At 40.9% G+C, this 18,894-nt stretch overlaps 1 protein-coding gene across 1 annotated transcript; it reads left to right on the top strand.

Moving 5' to 3' along the window:
• The first annotated feature begins 12,311 nt into the window (after positions 1-12,311).
• On the top strand, positions 12,312-18,352 carry LOC101432374 (acidic mammalian chitinase-like). Its single transcript, XM_004473055.3, has 11 exons — positions 12,312-12,417; positions 12,853-12,882; positions 13,865-14,066; positions 14,699-14,755; positions 14,853-15,018; positions 15,258-15,382; positions 15,558-15,681; positions 16,289-16,474; positions 16,982-17,101; positions 17,218-17,359; positions 18,001-18,352. Exons 1-11 carry the CDS (start codon positions 12,393-12,395, stop codon positions 18,285-18,287), a joined length of 1,464 nt encoding a protein of 487 aa, XP_004473112.3. The 5' UTR covers positions 12,312-12,392; the 3' UTR covers positions 18,288-18,352.
• Positions 18,353-18,894: the final 542 nt, after the last annotated feature.

Raw genomic sequence — 18,894 nt, 5'->3', positions numbered from 1 at the left:
TGTTGAGGAAAGGTGCTCTGGGTAGATGACAAAAGACAGCACCTTTGAAAAGATGTGATTTGCATATTTAAACATTTTAATCGAGAAAAATAGAATTGAGAGTATCCCCATTTAGAAGAACTTGAGCTGAGCATCTGTAGAGAGAGGTTTTTTAAAAAAATTTCTCAGTTAAAATTTTTCTAGTCTGCAAATTAAAATCCGTAGAAGGTATCAGGATTTTTTGAATTGATTAACCATGAAAAACAACTCTGAAGAAGATTACAGACTATATTATGAAACATTAAAAATAATAAGACCATATAGAAAAACCTCCATTCTTCAGAAAAATATCAGTGACATAGTATTATAAATATGACTAAGAAATTGATTAAAGTATGTGGATATATAGCAAAAATAATTACGCAAATTTTTAAAAAATTTTGCTTTACAGATGTTTTTATTTTTCAGAAAACAACATTTTTGAAAAGTTTCAAGAAAGCTATTTGTAAGTCCATAATAATAATAAAAACTGTCAATCAAAAATAAATATTTTAAAAATTACACAATTTTAATTATTTTTCATGCCTTTCACTCTCAAATGTATGTGGGTTTGGATGAACTACGTGACGGGACCCAGTACTGGCAATTAAACTTTCCATTATACATTGAATGTTCCCTTCAACAGTCCACAGGAAAGAACCCAGACTTGCACAACGTGCTGTCCCAGTCCTTTGTAAGATCATTACAGACTTCCTTTCTTGTGGATTTTCCATATTTTGCACATATTTCACAGCCATTAGAGCCTATCTGGCCCTACAACAGGCGCCCGGCTGGCGCCGCAGCCCAGGGTTTCCCCTGGTTTCAGTGTGACCCTGTGGCTTGCCCTTCGGCTATTTGTACACTTGCCGGTGCAGTTTCTGTCTTCACCCGGAGTCTGCTCCGTATCTCGTTGCCCTGGCTAGGCTGGGCAGGAAGTCTGGCTGAGACCATGCTTGGTATTCCCCCAGTCCTCTCTCCAAGCTCCTTCCTGTTACCCTAGAAGAGTCCCTGTCCTGAGCACTTTATAAACCTCAACTCTTTGAATCTCTTTTGAAAAAATTTATTGTGATAACATATATACAGCATAACATTTCCCATTTTCACCACTTTCAAGTACACAGTTCAGTGGTGTTATTTACATTCGTAATGTTCTGCTACCTTCACCACCATCCATTACCGTAACTTTCCCATCACCCCAAATGGAAACTTTACAGCCATAAAATATTAACTCCCCATCCCTGCCCTGGTGCCTTGTAATCTTCTTTCTGTCTCTATGGATTTGCATATTCCAAGTATTTTATATACCTGGAATTATATAATATTTGTCCTTTTCTGTCTGGTTAAGTTCATTCAACAGGATGTCTTCAAGGTTCATCCATGTTGCAGCAGGTTTCAGAACTTCATTCTTGTTTTACAGTTGAATACCATTCCTTTGTATGTTATACCACATTTTTGCTTATCCATCCATCCATTTTTTTTTTTAAGATTTATTTATTTTATTTAATTCCCCCCCTCCCCCGGTTGTTTGTTCTCTGTGTCTATTTGCTGCGTCTTGTTTCTTTGTCCGCTTCTGTTGTCGTCAGCGGCACGGGAAGTGTGGGCGGCGCCATTCCTGGTCAGGCTGCACTTTCTTTCCCGCTGGGCGGCTCTCCTTACGGGGCGCACTCCTTGCGCATGGGGCTCCCCTACGTGGGGACACCCCTGCGTGGGGCGGCACTCCTTGCGCGCATCAGCACTGCGCATGGGCCAGCTCCACACGGGTCAAGGAGGCCCAGGGTTTGAACCGCGGACCTCCCATGTGGTAGACGGACGCCCTAACCACTGGGCCAAGTCCGTTTCCCTCCCTCCATCCATTGGTGAACACTTGGGTTGCTTCCACCTTTTGGCTACTGTGAATAATGCTGCTTTGAACATCAGTGTGCAAATATCTGCTGGAGTTCCTGCTTTCAGTTCAAAGTGGGATTATCACATGGTAATTCTCCTCGACTGACTGAGGAACTGCCAAACTGTTTCCACAGTGGCTGCGCTATTTTACATACCCACCAGCAACAAGTGAATATTCCTATTTCCCTGCACCCTCTCCAACACTTGTTATTGTCTTTTTTTTTAAAATAAAATGATAGCCTTTCTAGTGGGTGTGAAATCATATCTCATCAACTCATTGAATCTCTACAGCGACCCCATGAGGTAGTCATGGATATTATTTTCATTTTATAGATGAGGAAACTGGCATAGAGAGAGAGGCTAAGAGTCTTGCCTAAGGTATACACTCTTGGAGTAAGCAGAACTTGGCTCAGAAGTCTTAAAGTGTCCCTCTAGCTGCATTCTGTTAGTCAAAATAAATAAGGCCAGCCCAGATTCAAGGGATGGGGAAAGGGAATCCACCACTTGATATGATGAGCTGAATAGTATTGTGCCCATTTTTACAACCTTCCACAGACACATACTCTTTTGTCCTTCACTTTCTTTCACTTTCTCAGACTTTCTATCTCAACAGCATTATCAGAGTTACTTTGTTCTTTTCAGATGGTGAAGTTTTGCATTATCACTTTGTTGGACTTACCTTGCTCCTCTGAATCTCCATTGTTTTTATTGTACCTCAGTACTAAATGTGGATATTCTAAAATTCTCCAAATATCTTTTTGATTCTCTCCACCTACCATTGACCATCTAGTTCCTTTGGAATCCAAGTACATTTTTGCCAACTCCCCAATCTAGATTACTTTTTACTTGCTCTAATAATTGCTCTGGGCTAACTTTCCTGTAACAATATGCCAGATCATAATTTTCTGTTTATGTCTTCACCAGTGATGTTGAGCCCTGTGTCTTATTTACTCATGTAGCCAAACACTACGTTGTACTTGACACAGTGTAGGCATTCATTGGGTAATTTATAAATAAATGAATGAACATTAATGAGTGAATGGTTTGATGCAGGGGTATGACCATAAAAGTTTATTGTATGCTACAGCATTTGTCTATAAGATTATACAGGATAGGATGGGGATTGCACCTCCTTCTTTTCTTCCTTCCAGCTTGTGACTCACCTTTTACTGGAAAGATGCCTTCTTTGAATACCTCCTGCCTGGTTTCCCATATGCAAATTCCTATAGCCTATGAGTACAGTCTATGAGTGCAGACCTACGTGTACCAGATGCTAGACTGCGTCTCTTCTTTAGAGGATTTATTTTTAAGAGGTGAGAGATCTGTGTTTCCTTCACTCCTTCATATGCCCCCGAAAAGAATGTGATTGTGCAAATGTGGATGTTTTATGTAATTCAATTGGGTCAAATGTATTAATAACATTGTTTAGATATAGATACTACTTTTTACTTTGTTCTGTTAAACTACAAAAGGTACTTTAAAATCTCCCATTATGATTGTGGACTTGTCTATTTTTCCTTTTTTATTCTGTAAATTTTTGCTTTATATATTTGGAGGTTATACTATTGTCTATATAGGGATTTAGAATTATGTTATCTTCCTGTTGGATCGACCCTTATCATTATGAAATGCCCTTCTTTATCTGTAGGGATGCTTCTTGTTTTGATTACTACTTTGATTTCAGGACAACGAAACCAACTTTTTTTTCTGTTAGGAAGTATTTCCTTAGGATTAATTCTTTTTCTTTTTTTAAGGATTTTTAAAAAACAAATCAATTTTATTGAGACATACTGTATTAGTCAATCAAAGGGGTGCTGTTACAAAATGCCAGAAATCTGCTGGCTTTTATAGAGGGTATTTATTTGGGGTAGGAGCTTACAGCTACCAGGCCATAAAGCATAAGTTACTTCCCTCACCAAAGTCTATTTCCATGTGTTGGAGCAAGATGGCTGCTAATGTCTGCGAGGGTTCCAGCTTCCTGGTTCCTCTTTTCCCAGGTGTTGCTTCTCTCTGGGTTCAGGTCCTCTGTTTTCTCCACAAGTTTAGCTGGAGACTATCAGTAGAATGGCTCTGTCTCTCTCCCTGGGGGTTCTGCTGTGTCTAAGGAGCCATCTCTATTCCTGTGTTCTTCTTCTGGCTCAGGTCCTGTCTTAACCAGGGCTTGCTTCTCTTTTCTCTGTGTGCTTACTTCCCAGGGCTCCAAATCAAAACTCCAACATCAAAATCTTCCAACATCAAAAAGTTCCAGGGAAGTGAACGTGGCTCAACTGATAGAGCATCTGCCTACCATATGGAGGGCCCAGGGCTCAATACCCAGGGCCTCATGACCCATGTGGTAAGCTGGCCCACGTGCAGTGCTGCCACGTGCAAGGAGTGCTGTGCTATGTAGGGGCACACCCACATAGGGAATCCCCACGCGCAAGGAGTGCGCCCCGCAAGGAGAGCTGCCCAACATGAAAGAAGTGCTGTCCGCCCAGGAGTGGCACCGCACACACAGAGAGCTGACACAGCAAGATGATGCAATAATAAGAGATGCAGTTTCCTGGCGCCACCTCACAATGCAAGTGGATGCAGAAGAACATGCAGCAAATGGACACAGAGAGCAGACAATGGACATAAAGGGAAGAGAAATAAAATAAATCTTTTTAAAAAAAGTTCCAATTCTGTCTTTTGTCATGCCTTTTTATCCGTGAGTCCGCCATCCACCAATGGGTGGGATCTCAACACCCTAATGATGCAGCCCAATTAAAGCCCTAATCATAACTTAATCATGCCCAGGTACAGACCAGATTACAAACATAATCCAATATCTATTTTTGGAATTCACAACTATATCAAACTGCTACACATACTAATAAAGCATAGAATTCATCCAAAGTGTGCAATCAATGGTATTTGGTATAATCACATAGTTGTATGTTCATCACTCCAATCATTATTAGAGCATTTTCATTATTTCAATAACAATAGTAATAATAAACAAGCAACCCAGAAAATTCTTCACCTTTCAATCCCTCTGTTTCCCCTGCTGTACATAGCTGCTATTTCTGGCCATTTTTGTGCAATTATTTATTTATTAAGCAGTTTTACTGAGATACATTCATATACCACATGATATATCCAAAGTGCATAATCAATGGCTTTTAGTATAATCACAATGTTGTACATTCATCACCACAAAAATTTTAGAACAATATCATTGCTCCAAAAGAAAAACTCCCACCCCTTAGCAATCCTTCCCCAGCCCTATGTAACCACTAATCTAATCTAATCTTTATAAATTGATTTATATTTAAATTTTATACAAATAGAATCATACAATATGTATTTCTTTGTCTCTGGTTTCTTTTATTTAGCATAATGGTTTTTTTGTCTGATAGTAACATCTTGTAGCATTAACATGCATATGTTCAGTTTCAAAGAAAAATGGTCTTATATATGCAATTTTATTCGTATTTCACATGCAATTTTGCTAAGCTATACAGTCCCATGTTCCTTATTTAGTTTTCCTTTTATAATACACATGACCTTAGACTTTCACTTTAAACCACTTTTATACCCACATAATAGTACTGTTAGTTACAAACATTTATGTTGGGCTTTCACCTTTTCTATTTATTTCCAAAGATTATCACACATCATTTTTACCAATTCTTTATAAGTTAACCTTCAGCTTTCCATTCTCTAACCTCATTCTGTTTTCTGGTGATCCATATTCAAGTTATTAGCTCCATGAGATTACACAATATATTTAGTTCATAGTAGTGCAATCACACAGTATTTGTCCTTTTGTGTCTGGTATTTGAGTCTTTTTGTGCTATTGTAAATAGAATTTTTTCCCCTGATTTCTACCTCAGATTGCTCAATACTAGTGCATAAAAATATTACTGGTTTTTGCATGTTGATCTGGTATCCTGCCACTTTGCTGAGCTTGTTTATTAGCTCAAGTAGCTCTGTCAAAGGCATTTCAGAATTTCTAAATATACAATCATGTCATCTGCAAATAGTGAGAGTTTTACTTCCTCTTTTCCTATTTGGATGCCTTTTTTTCGTTGTCTAATTGCTCTAGCTAGAACTTCTAGCCCAATGTTGAATAACAATAGTGACAATGGGTATCCTTTTGCAGCTCCCAATCTTAGACGAAAAGCTTTCAATCTTTCCCCATTGAGTACAATGTTGACTGTGGGTTTTTTCACATTAGCCCTTTATCAGATTGAGGAATTTCCCTTCTATTCTTATCTTTTGAAGTTTTTTTTTTTTAATCAAGAAAAGCTGCTGGATTTTGTCAAATGGTTTTTCTGCATCAATCTAAATGAACGCAGTCTTTTTCCTTCTATTTGTTACCGTGATGTATTACGTTGATTGATTTTCTTATGATGAACCAGCCTTGCATACCAGGAATAAATCCCACTGGCTCATGATGTATAAGTCTTTTGATATGCTGTAGGATTCTATTTGCAAGTATTGTGTTTAGAATTTTTGCATCTAGATTCGTTAAAGTGATTGGTCAGTAATTTTCTTTTCTTGTAGTAAATTTATCTGGCTTTGTTATTATGGCAACGGTGGCTTCACAAAATGTGTTGGGTAATTTTCTCTCCTCTTCAATTTTTTGGAAAAGTTTAAACAGGACTGGTTTAATTATTTTCAAAATGCTTGGTAGAATTCACCTGTGAAGCCATCTGATCCTGGACTTTTCTTCTTTGGGAGGTTTTTGATGACTGATTCAATCTCTTTAAATGTGATTGGTTTGTTAAGTTCTTGTATATCTGGTAGTGTCAGTGTGGATTGTGCATTTCTAGAAATTTGTACATTTCATCTATTGGCTAGTTTGTTGGCATATAGCTTCTCATATTATCCTCATATGATCCTTTTTATTTATGTGGGGTCACTTGTAACATCACCCCCTCACTTCTGATTTTATTTATTTGCATCATCTTTTTTGTTGTTGTTAATCTAGCTAGTGGTTTGTCAATTTGATTGATCTTCTCAAAGAACCAGCTTTTGGTTTTGTTGATTTTCTCTTTATTTTTGTTCTCAATTTCATTTATTTACCCTAATATTTATTATTTCTTTCCTTCTCCTTTCTTTTGGAATGGTTTGCTGCTCTTTTTCTAGTTCTCCAGTTATTCAGTTTGATCTTCGATGTTAACTCATTCTTCTTTTTCTATTTTTATTTTTATTTTTCTTCTTTTTTAATTAGGCATTTAGGGCTATAAATGTCTCTCTCAGGACTGCCTTCACTATATCCCATTAGTTTTGATAAGTTACGTTCTTGTTTTCATTTGTCTCAATATATTTACTAATTTCACTTGAAATTTATTCTTTGACCCACTGATTATTAGGAGTGTGTTGTTTAGCCTCCACACATTTGCAGATTTACTTCCTTCCCATCTATTATTGATTTCCAGTTTCATTCCATTATGATCTGAGAAGGTACGTTGTATAATTTCCATCTTTTTATATTTATTGAGAACTACCATGTGGTCTATCCTGGAGAAAGTTATGAGTACTTGAGAAGAATGTATAAGTCACTGAGTTTGGGTGCAATGTTCTTTACATGACTGTTAGGTCTAGCTCTTTTATCATTTTGTTCAAGTTCTCTGTTTCCTCATTTATCTACTGTCTAGTTGTTCTGTTTAATGATGTGATTGGTTTCTTGAAGTCCACAACCAGTATTGTAGAGATGTCTATTTCTCCCTTCAGTTTTGCCAGAGTTTGCCTCATGTATTTTGGGGTACCCTGGTTAGGTGCATAGATATTTATGACTGTTATTTCTTCCTGAGGGATTGTTCCTTTTATTAATATGTAATGGCATTTTCTATCTTATGTGGAGTATCTTTTACCAACCTTTCATCCTGTTTATATCCCTGGATCTAAGGTAGGTCTCTTGTAGGCAACATATAAATGGCTCCCGGTTTTTGTTTTTTGTTTTTCCATTCTGTCACCTTGTGTCTTTTGATTGAGAAGTTTAATCCATTCACATTTAACTATATTACTGTAAATGCATCATTTACTTCTACTATTTTATTCTTTGGCTTTCAAATATCATATATTTTAGTCTGTATTTTTACTCTTTGGTTATCCTTTCTCTATTCTTTCTTCTATACTCTCCTCCAAACCTCTCTCTCCTATCTTTTTCTTTCAGGCTCTAAGGCTTCCTTTAATATTTCCTGCAAAGGTGGATTCTTTTTTATGGAAACTCTTAGTTTCTGTTTGTGAATGTTTTACACTTACCTTCATATAGGAAGGACAATTTTGCTGGATAAAGAATTCTCAGATGGCAGTTTTTCTCTTTCAATATGCTAATTATATCATACCACTGTCTTCTCACTTCCCTGGTTTCTGATGAGAAATCTGCACTGTCTCACTGGGCATCCCTTGTTCATGATGGTTTGCTTCTCCTTTGCTGTTCTCAGAATTTTCAATTTATCTTTGATGTTCGACATTTTGAGTAGTGTGTGTCTTAGACTAGGTCTATTTGCATTTATTCTGACTGAGGTACACTGCACTTCTTGGGCATGTTTCATTCATTTCTTTTATGAGAGTTGGGAAATTTCCAGCTTTTATTTCCTCATACTCTTTCTGTCCTTTTTCTCTTCTCTTCTCCTTCTGTAACCCCCATGACACATATGTTTTTACTTTTCATATTATCCTTCAACTCCTTGTGCCCCTGCTCAATTTTTTCCATTCTTTTTTGTCTCTGTTTTTTTTTTCTATCTTCAACTTCAGTTGTTCTGTTTTCTGTATCACTTATTCTTTCGTCTATCATTTTGAGCCCTCTGTTGTGTGCCTCTAATATGTTTTGTATCTTACCTCTTGTGTCTTTCATTCTCATGAGCTCTGTTATTTTCTATTCAGGTTTTCAAATTCTTCTTTGCGCTCACTCAGTGTCTTTATTTATTGTTGTTTATTTATTTCTTTAACCATTTTTTTTCAACTCATTAATTTGATTTTGTAAATTTGTGTGCATCTCATTGATTAGTTCTCTCAAATCCTGTGTTCTTCTGGGGCTTTGACATAATCCTTTTCTTGACCAATTTTTCCATTTTCTTAGTATGTCTTGTTATATTTTGTTGATGTCTAGGCATCTGAATAGGATGGTGAGTTTACTCAGATGTCAATTTCTCTCTTTCTTAGGGATTTAGTAGGGGAAGGCTGTGTGAAGAAACCTGTTCTGAGTCATTAGGATTGCCCCTGTTACTTGTTCAAACCTGGCATCTGGATCCAGTATTGGGCTGCATACCTGCTTCCTAGGACTTTGGGAGAGAGACTGTAAAGACTGGAAAAACCTCTCATTCATTTACTTCTCATTTCCTCACCTGCAGTTTCTGGTCCTCCAGCAGATGGTGCTCATTGGCAGCCCTCTCAGTTCAAAGCCTGGTGGGACTATGTGCTGTAACACAGACAGGATCAAAATGATAGAGGATCCTGCCTGGGGGCTGAGTATCCTCTTAGCCTCAGAGGCAGTTCTCCAGCCTTTGCTGGCAACACTTTCCCTTTTCTCATGTAAGAAGTAGTTCCACTCCTCTCTGCATCCACAACAAGCAGTTCCATTCAGTAGAGAGGCAGATTGAATTTCTTTGTCCTGTGCTAGCTCCCAAAACAAAAAAATGGCACAGCCCTACCAGATCTGAAAGGGCTTATGGGACACAGCAGACTAAATTTGTGGGTCAAAAGCTGAGTCAGCCTTAGGTTGTGTCCGTCTCTCCCCCCTTTCCTGGAAGCGGAACCCTGGGAGCCCCTTTGCCTAGAGTGTTCAACCCTGAGGCCTGAGAATCCAGAAGTGTCTTTAGGGTGTGGGACGATGCTGGTAGTTGCAGCTGTGGTTTTTAACTCAGCACGGTAGTGGTATAGCTTGCACTAAACATCTCCTGACTTCCAAGTCCAGGGTTTTTTCTCACCCAGGACCTCAAGTCAGCACTGCTGTGATCCTGGCCCTTAGAGTCCTTTGAAGGGTCTGGGATAACACTGGCCTGGAATCACAGCTTGGGATCTGCCCTTAACATTAAAGAGAGGCCAGAACAAAGGAATATTGATTGCCTTCTGTGTACTTTCCAGGGGCCCAAAATAGGACCGGGAGGCTTCCAAAGTAACCGGCTCCATTACTGAGCTGGCTCAAACAAGTGTGAACTTCGTTGAACTCACTTAAAAGCTTTAAGATCCAGGAGCAAACATGAGGTCAAGACCTAATGTCTTTCTACAGGTTGGGAACGCAATGCGGCTCAGGGGTGGCCTGGGTCCAGAGCCACAGGTGTCAGCAAAGGGCTCCAGGTGCTGTACTACTAGCACTCCCTAGCTTAACAGCTTTACTTCTGAGGTAGAGGACGGCTTTGAGCATTCTGAAACACAGTTAGGGAGACACAGAAGGGGCTACTGGGGACCTGGGAGGACTGAGGTAAAAGGTGAGAGAAACCACAATTACCTTTCCTACAGGCATACCTGGTAATGACCAGTGCATCAACGTTTATAGCCATGAACTTTACAGGAGTCCATCTCTAGACTGCATAAACAGATTCAACTAAAATCTATCCTGCAATTCCTAAGTGCTTGTGCTCACACAGGCAATGTGTCCACATAGCCCTCAACAAGATGAAATGGAAAGGTGTCTGAAGATAACCTGCCCCTAAAGATATTCTTCACTAGCCTGTCTGTGGTGTAATATATTCACAATAGTTACTCCTACTAAAATTAATTCATTTGGTGTTCACTAAATGCTTTTTTGGAGACTTACTTTGCATAGGAATTTGATTTGAGATATGGTAACGGAAATCAAAGTTGGTTTGACTGGGATTCTTAAGGAATTTTCAGTCAAATAGGGGAAATAAGGCACATGTATAAATATCCTATAATGATAGTTACCATTTCTGAAGTGTTTATTATGACCTACAATTTTTTTTTTTTTTTTTGAGTTATCAGGGCTAAGGATTGAACCCAGGATCTCATGTCTGGGAAACTGGTACTCAACCACTGAGCCACATCATCCACCCTGAGTTGTTTCTGGTTTGCTTGGCTTTTTTTTTTCCAAGGGAGCACCAGGAACTTAACCCAGGACCTACCATGTGGGAAGCAGGTGCTCAAACACTTGAGCCACATTCATTTCCCTACATTTATTTTATTTAATGCTTAAAACTGTCTTGAAAAGCATTTGTATCACCCTTTTACAAATTAGGAAGCAGATCGAGGGACTTTCCCAAATTCCCACACCTAGCAAGTGATAGAGAGGGTTTTAACCTCAAGCTGTGTGACCCTTTCCACTGTTCCAATCTTCTTCCCTACACTGGCCCATAAAAATAAGCAACCAGTTATCTGAATGGTACAAACAAAGTGCCAGAGAAGTGGAGGTGAGGAAAGTGACAGCTGCCAGCTGGGGTGATTAGGGATGGTGGAGAGCATTTGAGCCAGGCCTCTAAAGTTGGCGGTGTGAGGAGGCTATGGGAAGAAAATGGTCTCTGTTCCAGACAGAGGGAATGGCTTCAGTAAAAGCATGGAGAATAGTATATTTTCATAAGCAAGATTTATCCTGAAGGTTTAGCAGGAAGAAAGGCTGGCGGGGTAAATTGAGGCCAGATTGTGGAGCATCTTGGTGACAGATGGAGTAAGGACTGTCTTTATGAGGCAACAGGGAGCCAATAAAGCACCCCCATGCCTGAAACTGGAATCATATACAGACTAGATTTCAAAGAGCAGAAGGAAGCTTCAGTAAGCTCTCCTGAGAGCACTGGTGGTGGGGAGTGAATGGAGGGTCCTGGGAGATGGCCTTTAGGACCCAGGAGAGGGGCTCTACAGACCTCAGCTACTACGGTGAGAGCCTCAGTGACAGGAGAACTTTAGCCTATTCAAGAAATCTGGGCGTCAGGAAGAGGGGTTGGCTAGGGGAAGAACCCCCTGGAGAGTGTCACCCACTGGACTGGTGTCAAGGTACATTATGCTGGGAGCCCGTGAGGCAGGCCAAACCCAGGGGAGTTCTGCAATGGGAAGAAGCACGGGCAGAGAGGAGCCAGCTAGGACCACTTGAGCGGTAGAGGGTTGGAATAGGTAGTGTTCAAAAAGGAGACAGCCCACTGTGCCTTTACTTAAGGAGGGACCTTTACTCTTGCAGTGAATGAATGAATGATGGAAAAGAATGAACAAATGCAAAGTTAGTCAATGTCAAAGAGAGTGTATGAAATAGCCAATTAGTTGCTTCACTATCCAGGGACTGTAGTCCACTGTACTATATTATTACTTGAATTGCGTCAGCTGTTCCGTAATGGAGCTTAGTATGATTTCCATGCTCGGGTCCAGTCTTTTTTTCCTATAAAATGAAATCAAGATAGTATTGTTTCCTATCACTAATGGGTTCTTACTGGGGCTTGGCCTTTGTGACCCCAGCCAAATCAATACTCACTTTACAGCCAATCACGATAAAGAGAAATCTGACAAGCCACAGGAGAGGACGAAGAGGGTATAAAAGGCAGGTTGGATGAAGGAGGCTCTACCTTTGAGGCAAGATGGCCAAGCTCACCCTCCTCACTGGTAAGGAAGAGCCTCTCCTCTGGGGCTGTGAGCCATTCTCTCTTCTTGCCCTTTTCTGACCCTTTAAAACTTTCTTTTGCCTTCTAATTCAAACCGAAGCACTTGAGATTATTGCTTTTGGTAAAAGGAAGAGACCTTGGTTCCTTCCCTGGTAACGGGTCTCCTACCACCCTTCCTGTTGTTCAGTCCCTCCCTTCACTCAGCCCTAAAGACCATGTTACTTTAAATGGTCTTATGAGAGGCAGTAGAGGGCTATGGGTTTCCAGAATTTGAGGCTTTACCAGGAAGGCTGGGTACCCACAGAGGCTCTAACAAGGACCCAAAGAATAAAATGTAGGAAATACTGCCTAATGCTAAAGCAAAGTCACTAGATCACAAAGACTGCTCTGCTCCCAGATGAGTTCCTCCAGCTCATAATTTTCTCTTTTCTTTAAGGTCTCCTCCTTGTGCTGACAGCTGAGATAGGTATGTATTCTTCTTGGGATGAACCACCTTATTGTCCCCTGCCTTTTTTCCCCATAATTTGGAAACTCAACATGGCCCTGTGTCCTCTCCACTTCGAACAAAGAATATTATTAATTTCTTAAGAGGGTAGGAAATTCCCTAACCAAGTTTCAAGGATTGGGAATATCTGGCTAAAAATCCCAAAGCGGAAGCAGAGTAGATAGTGGTCTTAAAAATAAAAGCCAACAATAAACAGTAACATTGCAAGGCATCTACAAGTGCCTTCTGCTCTGTTAAAGCATTTTTCAGTCTATCATCTTACTGAGTTTTTAAAACAATTCTTCTCTGTGAGGTAGACAGGAAAGACATTGCCATACCATCTCATCATTTGGTTAACTAAGGCACAAATATGTTATATGGATTGTTCCAGGTACTACAGGTATGCTCATAACAGAATCTAAACCAGAAGCCAAGACTCTAGGCTCCTAGTGGATGGCTTACTTCCCCTAGGTGGAATTATTACTCAGGAAGACAGCTGCTGGTACTAAATAGGTTTATCCCCTTATCCTTTCTGTTTCCAAATGGGTAAAATGGAAATAACGATAGTATCTACTCATAGGGTTGCAGTGAGAATTAATAAATTAATCTAAGTAAATCAGAGCAGTGCTTGGTACAGAACAAGCAATTACTATTACTGGCGTCTAGAGGCCGTTAGAATATATCTAAATTGGAGTTTACCAGGTTTAAGGTTTTATTTCAGCTACAGGCTCTGATTTCTAATGTTCTTTAATTCTCTCTGGGAGGGAAAAGCTTTCTCTAAAACACTATCTTCAGCCCTGAATTTCTTGCAAAGTATGGATTTGCTGCTCCAGGGTCTCATGCAGACCCTCCCTTTGAGACTTAATGGGAAAGTTATTTGGAAACGTGTGGTTTCTTAAGCAACCTCTGACTCCCAGGGAGCTTTCTCTGTAATAATTTCTTACCATCTTCTTCTGGATAACAGGCTCTGCCTACCAGCTGACATGCTACTTCACCAACTGGGCCCAGTACCGGCCAGGCCTGGGGCGCTTCAAGCCCGACAACATCGACCCCTGCCTCTGTACTCACCTGATCTACGCCTTTGCTGGGATGAGCAACAACCAGATCACCACGATCGAATGGGATGACTTGACTCTCTACCAATCCTTCAATGGCCTGAAAAACAAGTAAGCAGAGAAAGCACTGAGGTGCAAAATCTTTTAACCTTCAGGAACAGTTTGAACAAAGCCCTCTGCAGCAGCTTGCCAGCCGAAACTTCAAACAGGCCAACAAGTGCTATGCTGATAAATTCAGAGCTTCTTTGTACCTCCATTATGATAATGGTGCTAGCATTAAGAGGCATGGTTGCTTACAGAATGTTGTGAGCTGAATGTGACCTCACATATATATTTTTAATGTAATATTATTACAAAGTCAATAAAAAAAAAAAAAAAGAAATGCAGCTCCACTGTCAAGAGAAATTTAGAAAAAGTCAACAACTTGTGGACTTAGATTTAAGCCATGTTCCACTTAGAAGCAATTCCAAGCTGGTGTTGACAAAGCACTCAGTTGCCTTTGGCAAGGGCTTCCATTCAAAGGGGGTAATTAGAACTGTGAAGACCTTGAAACAAACCAGACTTCGGTCATTTACTTAGACCACTCTCAAAATTTAGGAAATAAGATTGACATTGAAGATGAAACCGTATGAGAAGCTGCATGAGACTTTTCCTGGCTTCTCACGCACCGTAACAGCTAATGTTGAAATAGTTTTCCCTTTCTCTTCCTTTGTTCTGATATAACACTGTTTCTTTTCCTTCAGAAACAGTGAACTGAAAACTCTCCTGGCTATTGGTGGCTGGAACTTTGGAACTGCTCCGTAAGTCCTTTGAGATGACTTCCTACATTGATTTTACTACACGGTGTTGGGACAGCTGAGGCACTGCCTCACTCTGCCTTCTTTGGGTCTCCCTCAGCTTCACCACCATGGTTTCCACTGCCGAGAACCGCCAGACTTTCATTGCCTCAGTCATCAAATTCCTGCGCCAGTATGAGTTTGACGGGCTGGACTTTGACTGGGAGTATCCTGGCTCTCGCGGGAGCCCTCCTCAGGACAAGCATCTCTTCACCGTCCTGGTGCAGGTGAGCTAATACCCATGCCATTTTGATTGGAAAGCACACCACCCATCTCATGTCCCCACTGAGGGACACAGAAAACCTATGATCCCTGCCTTCTCAGTTGGAGAGGAAGGGCCTGGAGACCCTATTCTAGTGAGGATACTGAAGAATGAAGGATGGAAAAGAGTCCATTAATTCAGAGTTGTCATGGAACTCAATCAACTTAGAGTTGGTACTCATGAAATTTTGCTCCTTGCACATAGGAAATGCGTGAAGCTTTTGAGCAGGAAGCCAAGCAGATCAACAAGCCCAGGCTGATGGTGACTGCTGCAGTAGCTGCTGGCATTTCCAACATCCAGTCTGGCTATGAGATCCCCCAGCTGTCCCAGTGAGTGATGCACCTTGTCCACAAACTCCTGAGGAAATCGTTTATACAGGGTCCTTGTCTTTGATCTGTTTCGTTGTTCTGCACTTGTTTAGGAAGCTTTGGAAGTGGTATCTTTTGCCTGAATCGGTGTGGGAAATGACATAGATATAATTTTAAATCCTTTATCTCCCCTCAGGTATCTGGACTACTTCCATGTCATGACCTATGACCTCCATGGCTCCTGGGAGGGCTACACTGGAGAGAACAGCCCCCTCTACAAGTACCCCAGTGATACTGGCAGCAATGCCTACCTCAATGTGGTGAGTCCTTGCTCAAACTCACACACAGACCAGTGATGATGATGTAAATCACACAGAGACTCAGGGACAAAAAGCCATCATAAATGTAATAATTTTTAAAAAATCATGTCTATTTTTAATGAAAGAAAATAGGGTGCTATTAATCGTATTTTACTAAATTGTAAAATGCTTCTCCCACCTTTCTCCTTTTCCTATTCTCTTTGTACCTTTTCTATTTTTCACTATTTTAATCTCTAACATGTATGTCATATAGAATGTCAGTCATTCACTAAGGAATCATACCAGAAACATCACGACAAAGAAAATCTTAGCCCTTCTATCATATGTTTTTGGTGGGAATGTTATATGTTAAGCCTACATATTGATGTGTTATTCAAAGAAGTTAGTTGAGATAAGGACCTATTGCCTCAACTGAGGTATGTTAATAATGCTCTAAAATGCATTGCATAAAAACCAAAAAAAAAAAAAATTAACAACAACAACAAAAATAAAATACATTGTAAGCACTTTGTACAGCAGGCACAACCACAATAAAAGAGTTTAGCAAATAATTTATTATTTGGCCACCAGTTGGATGGAGCCTCTAGCTAACCCTCTTTCATTGCAGGACTATGCTATGAACTACTGGAAGGACAATGGCGCCCCAGCTGAGAAGCTCATCGTTGGATTCCCAGCCTATGGACACACCTTCCTCCTGAGCAATGCCGCCAACCATGGAATTGGTGCCACCACCACTGGTCCTGGCCCTGCTGGGCCCTACACCAGGCAGTCTGGTTTCTGGGCCTACTATGAGGTATGCACCTGGAAATTTTAGAGGTTGGGGGAAAGGTGGCTCTCTCTTGACCCATTGATTTAACAATGTAATGGATGCATCTATTTAACACTTCTTTACTCATTTTGTGAGGAGCTGGGACTGAAAGTGGATGTTGATGGCTATTTGGAAGGGAGGAAAGATGAGCATTCATGTTGCATTACTTGAGTTGGAACCTCACTAGGCTGGATTCCAAATGTACATTGAGAAGGAAAGTAGGATATCATCATGAGTGTATATTAATCTACAGAGAATTCTAACTGCCAGGGTATTCCTTGATTTCTGACCTTCTCCAACATTGAAATTAATGACCCAAATGAGACAATGAATTGGAATCCCAGATAAAGTAAGAACTAGGCTGAGAGTGCTCTAGGACTTCCTTTTCAAGTAGCTTAGATACATCCTTTCTCTACTCGCTCTTCCCTAAGCCCTTTCCCCCGCACAAGGACACTTTGCCCACCTGTTGACTTCCTCATTGTATCCCCTTAGATTTGTACCTTCCTGAAGAGTGGAGCTACGGAGGTGTGGGAAGCTGCTGAGGATGTGCCCTATGCTTACAAAGGCAACGAGTGGCTTGGATATGACAACACCAAGAGCTTCCAGATCAAGGTAGACTGTATTCTATGGGCTGTGGGTGCCTGTGAGTCTGTTCCCATGTGTAGCTCTGGAACCTCAGGTTGGCCTTGATGTCTGGACTTAACTGAATATCTGTCTAATTACTACAGGCTGATTGGCTGAAGAAGAATAACTTTGGGGGCGCAATGGTCTGGGCCATTGACCTGGATGACTTCACGGGCACTTTCTGCAACCAGGGCAAATTCCCTCTGATCACCACCCTGAAGGAAGCCCTGGGCCTGCAGAGTGCAAGTGAGTTTGGGGGTGAGAAGGAATCGTAAGCCTCAGACTTGAGAGAAAATTCAAATCTTCCTTGAAAGTCAGAGAGCCATTGTATCATACAAACGATTTTATGATGATTGCGCTATTCGTATTTGGTCGTGATTCACTAACGGTGGGATTACAAACAGGCTCTTCACCATTTCTTGATCCATTAATTGATTCCACAAGGAATTTTTTGAACATCTATTATGCTCAGGGCACTATGCTGAGACCATAGAGAACCCTAAGTATATGTCATAATCGCTACTCTATAGATGTTTACAAATTTAGTTAGCAAGACAAAATTGACAGACCAGAACATAAAAACACAGAAGATATAATGAAGTGTCAAAAGGAAGATAAGACCATTTCTTGAAGGTTCATGACAATGAGAAGTCTAAAATATTGTGATGATCTGGGAAGGAGGGGAAAAATGAGCTGCACCTTGAAGGATAAGATTGGAGTGAGTAAACGGAGAGGAGAGACTAGGGAGAGCAAACCAGATCAGGAGACTAAACCCACAGAGATGTGGAGGGAGGAGTCAAGAGCGACACCCAGGCTATTTGTCCTCAAGCCTCAGCCATCATTCACTACAAGTGCAGAGGCTCAGGATGTGGTTTCTTTCCTTTTAGGTTGCAAAGCTCCAGCTCAACCCATTGCTCCCATCACCGAGGCTCCCAGCAAAGGCAGTGGCAGTGGCAGTGACAGCGGCAGTGGCAGCAGCAGCGGCAGTTCTGGAAGCAGTTCTGGGGGCAGCCCAAGTGGCAGTGGATTCTGTGCCAACAGGGCCAGTGGCCTGTACCCTGACCCCACTGACAAGAATGCCTTCTACAACTGCGTGAACGGGCAGACCTACACTCAGCACTGCCAGACTGGCCTCGTCTTTGACACTTCCTGCTCCTGCTGCAACTGGGCGTAAAGTTGCCAGATGCCATCCCACTCATCCCTTCTGCAGAAACTATTGTGCAATAAAGGGTCGAGTTATTACTGCAAATGGCTTCTGCTTCTTTTCTGAAGGGTCTTAGATGTAATTAGCTCCAAATTCCCACTGGTATACTATTGCTCCCCTGGCCCGCCAGCCACCGAAGTTCCTATGATGAGCACCTGAAGTTTGCACAGCCCTTTTCCTGGCAGAAGTAGAGGGATTTGAAGGGATACCTGGTCCCTTCATTCTAGAAATGTGTGCTCAGAGGAGGGTGTGGGAAACCACAAAGACCTAAGACACATGTAATAAGAACCCCAAAACAAATGCATCTATATACATTCCTCAGGAGAAATATTTCTAAATGTTCAGGGGGTGTTGTAGTGAAGAGCTGGGGGTACTTTATTTTTATTTTTTTATTTTTTAAGATTTATTTTTATTCATTTCTCCCCTCTGCCCCCATTTGTCTGATCTCTGTGTCTATTCACTGTGTGTTCTTGTCAGCAGCACCCAGAATCTTTTTTGTTGTGTCATCTTGCTGTATCAGCTCTCTGTGTGTATGGTGCCATTCCTGGGCAGGCTGCACTTATTTCACGCTGGGCGG

This window comes from Dasypus novemcinctus, chromosome 9, assembly GCF_030445035.2.
Source record: "Dasypus novemcinctus isolate mDasNov1 chromosome 9, mDasNov1.1.hap2, whole genome shotgun sequence".
In the NCBI taxonomy this organism is placed as follows: Eukaryota; Metazoa; Chordata; class Mammalia; order Cingulata; family Dasypodidae; genus Dasypus; species Dasypus novemcinctus.
This window is presented reverse-complemented; position numbering and strand designations above follow the sequence as displayed.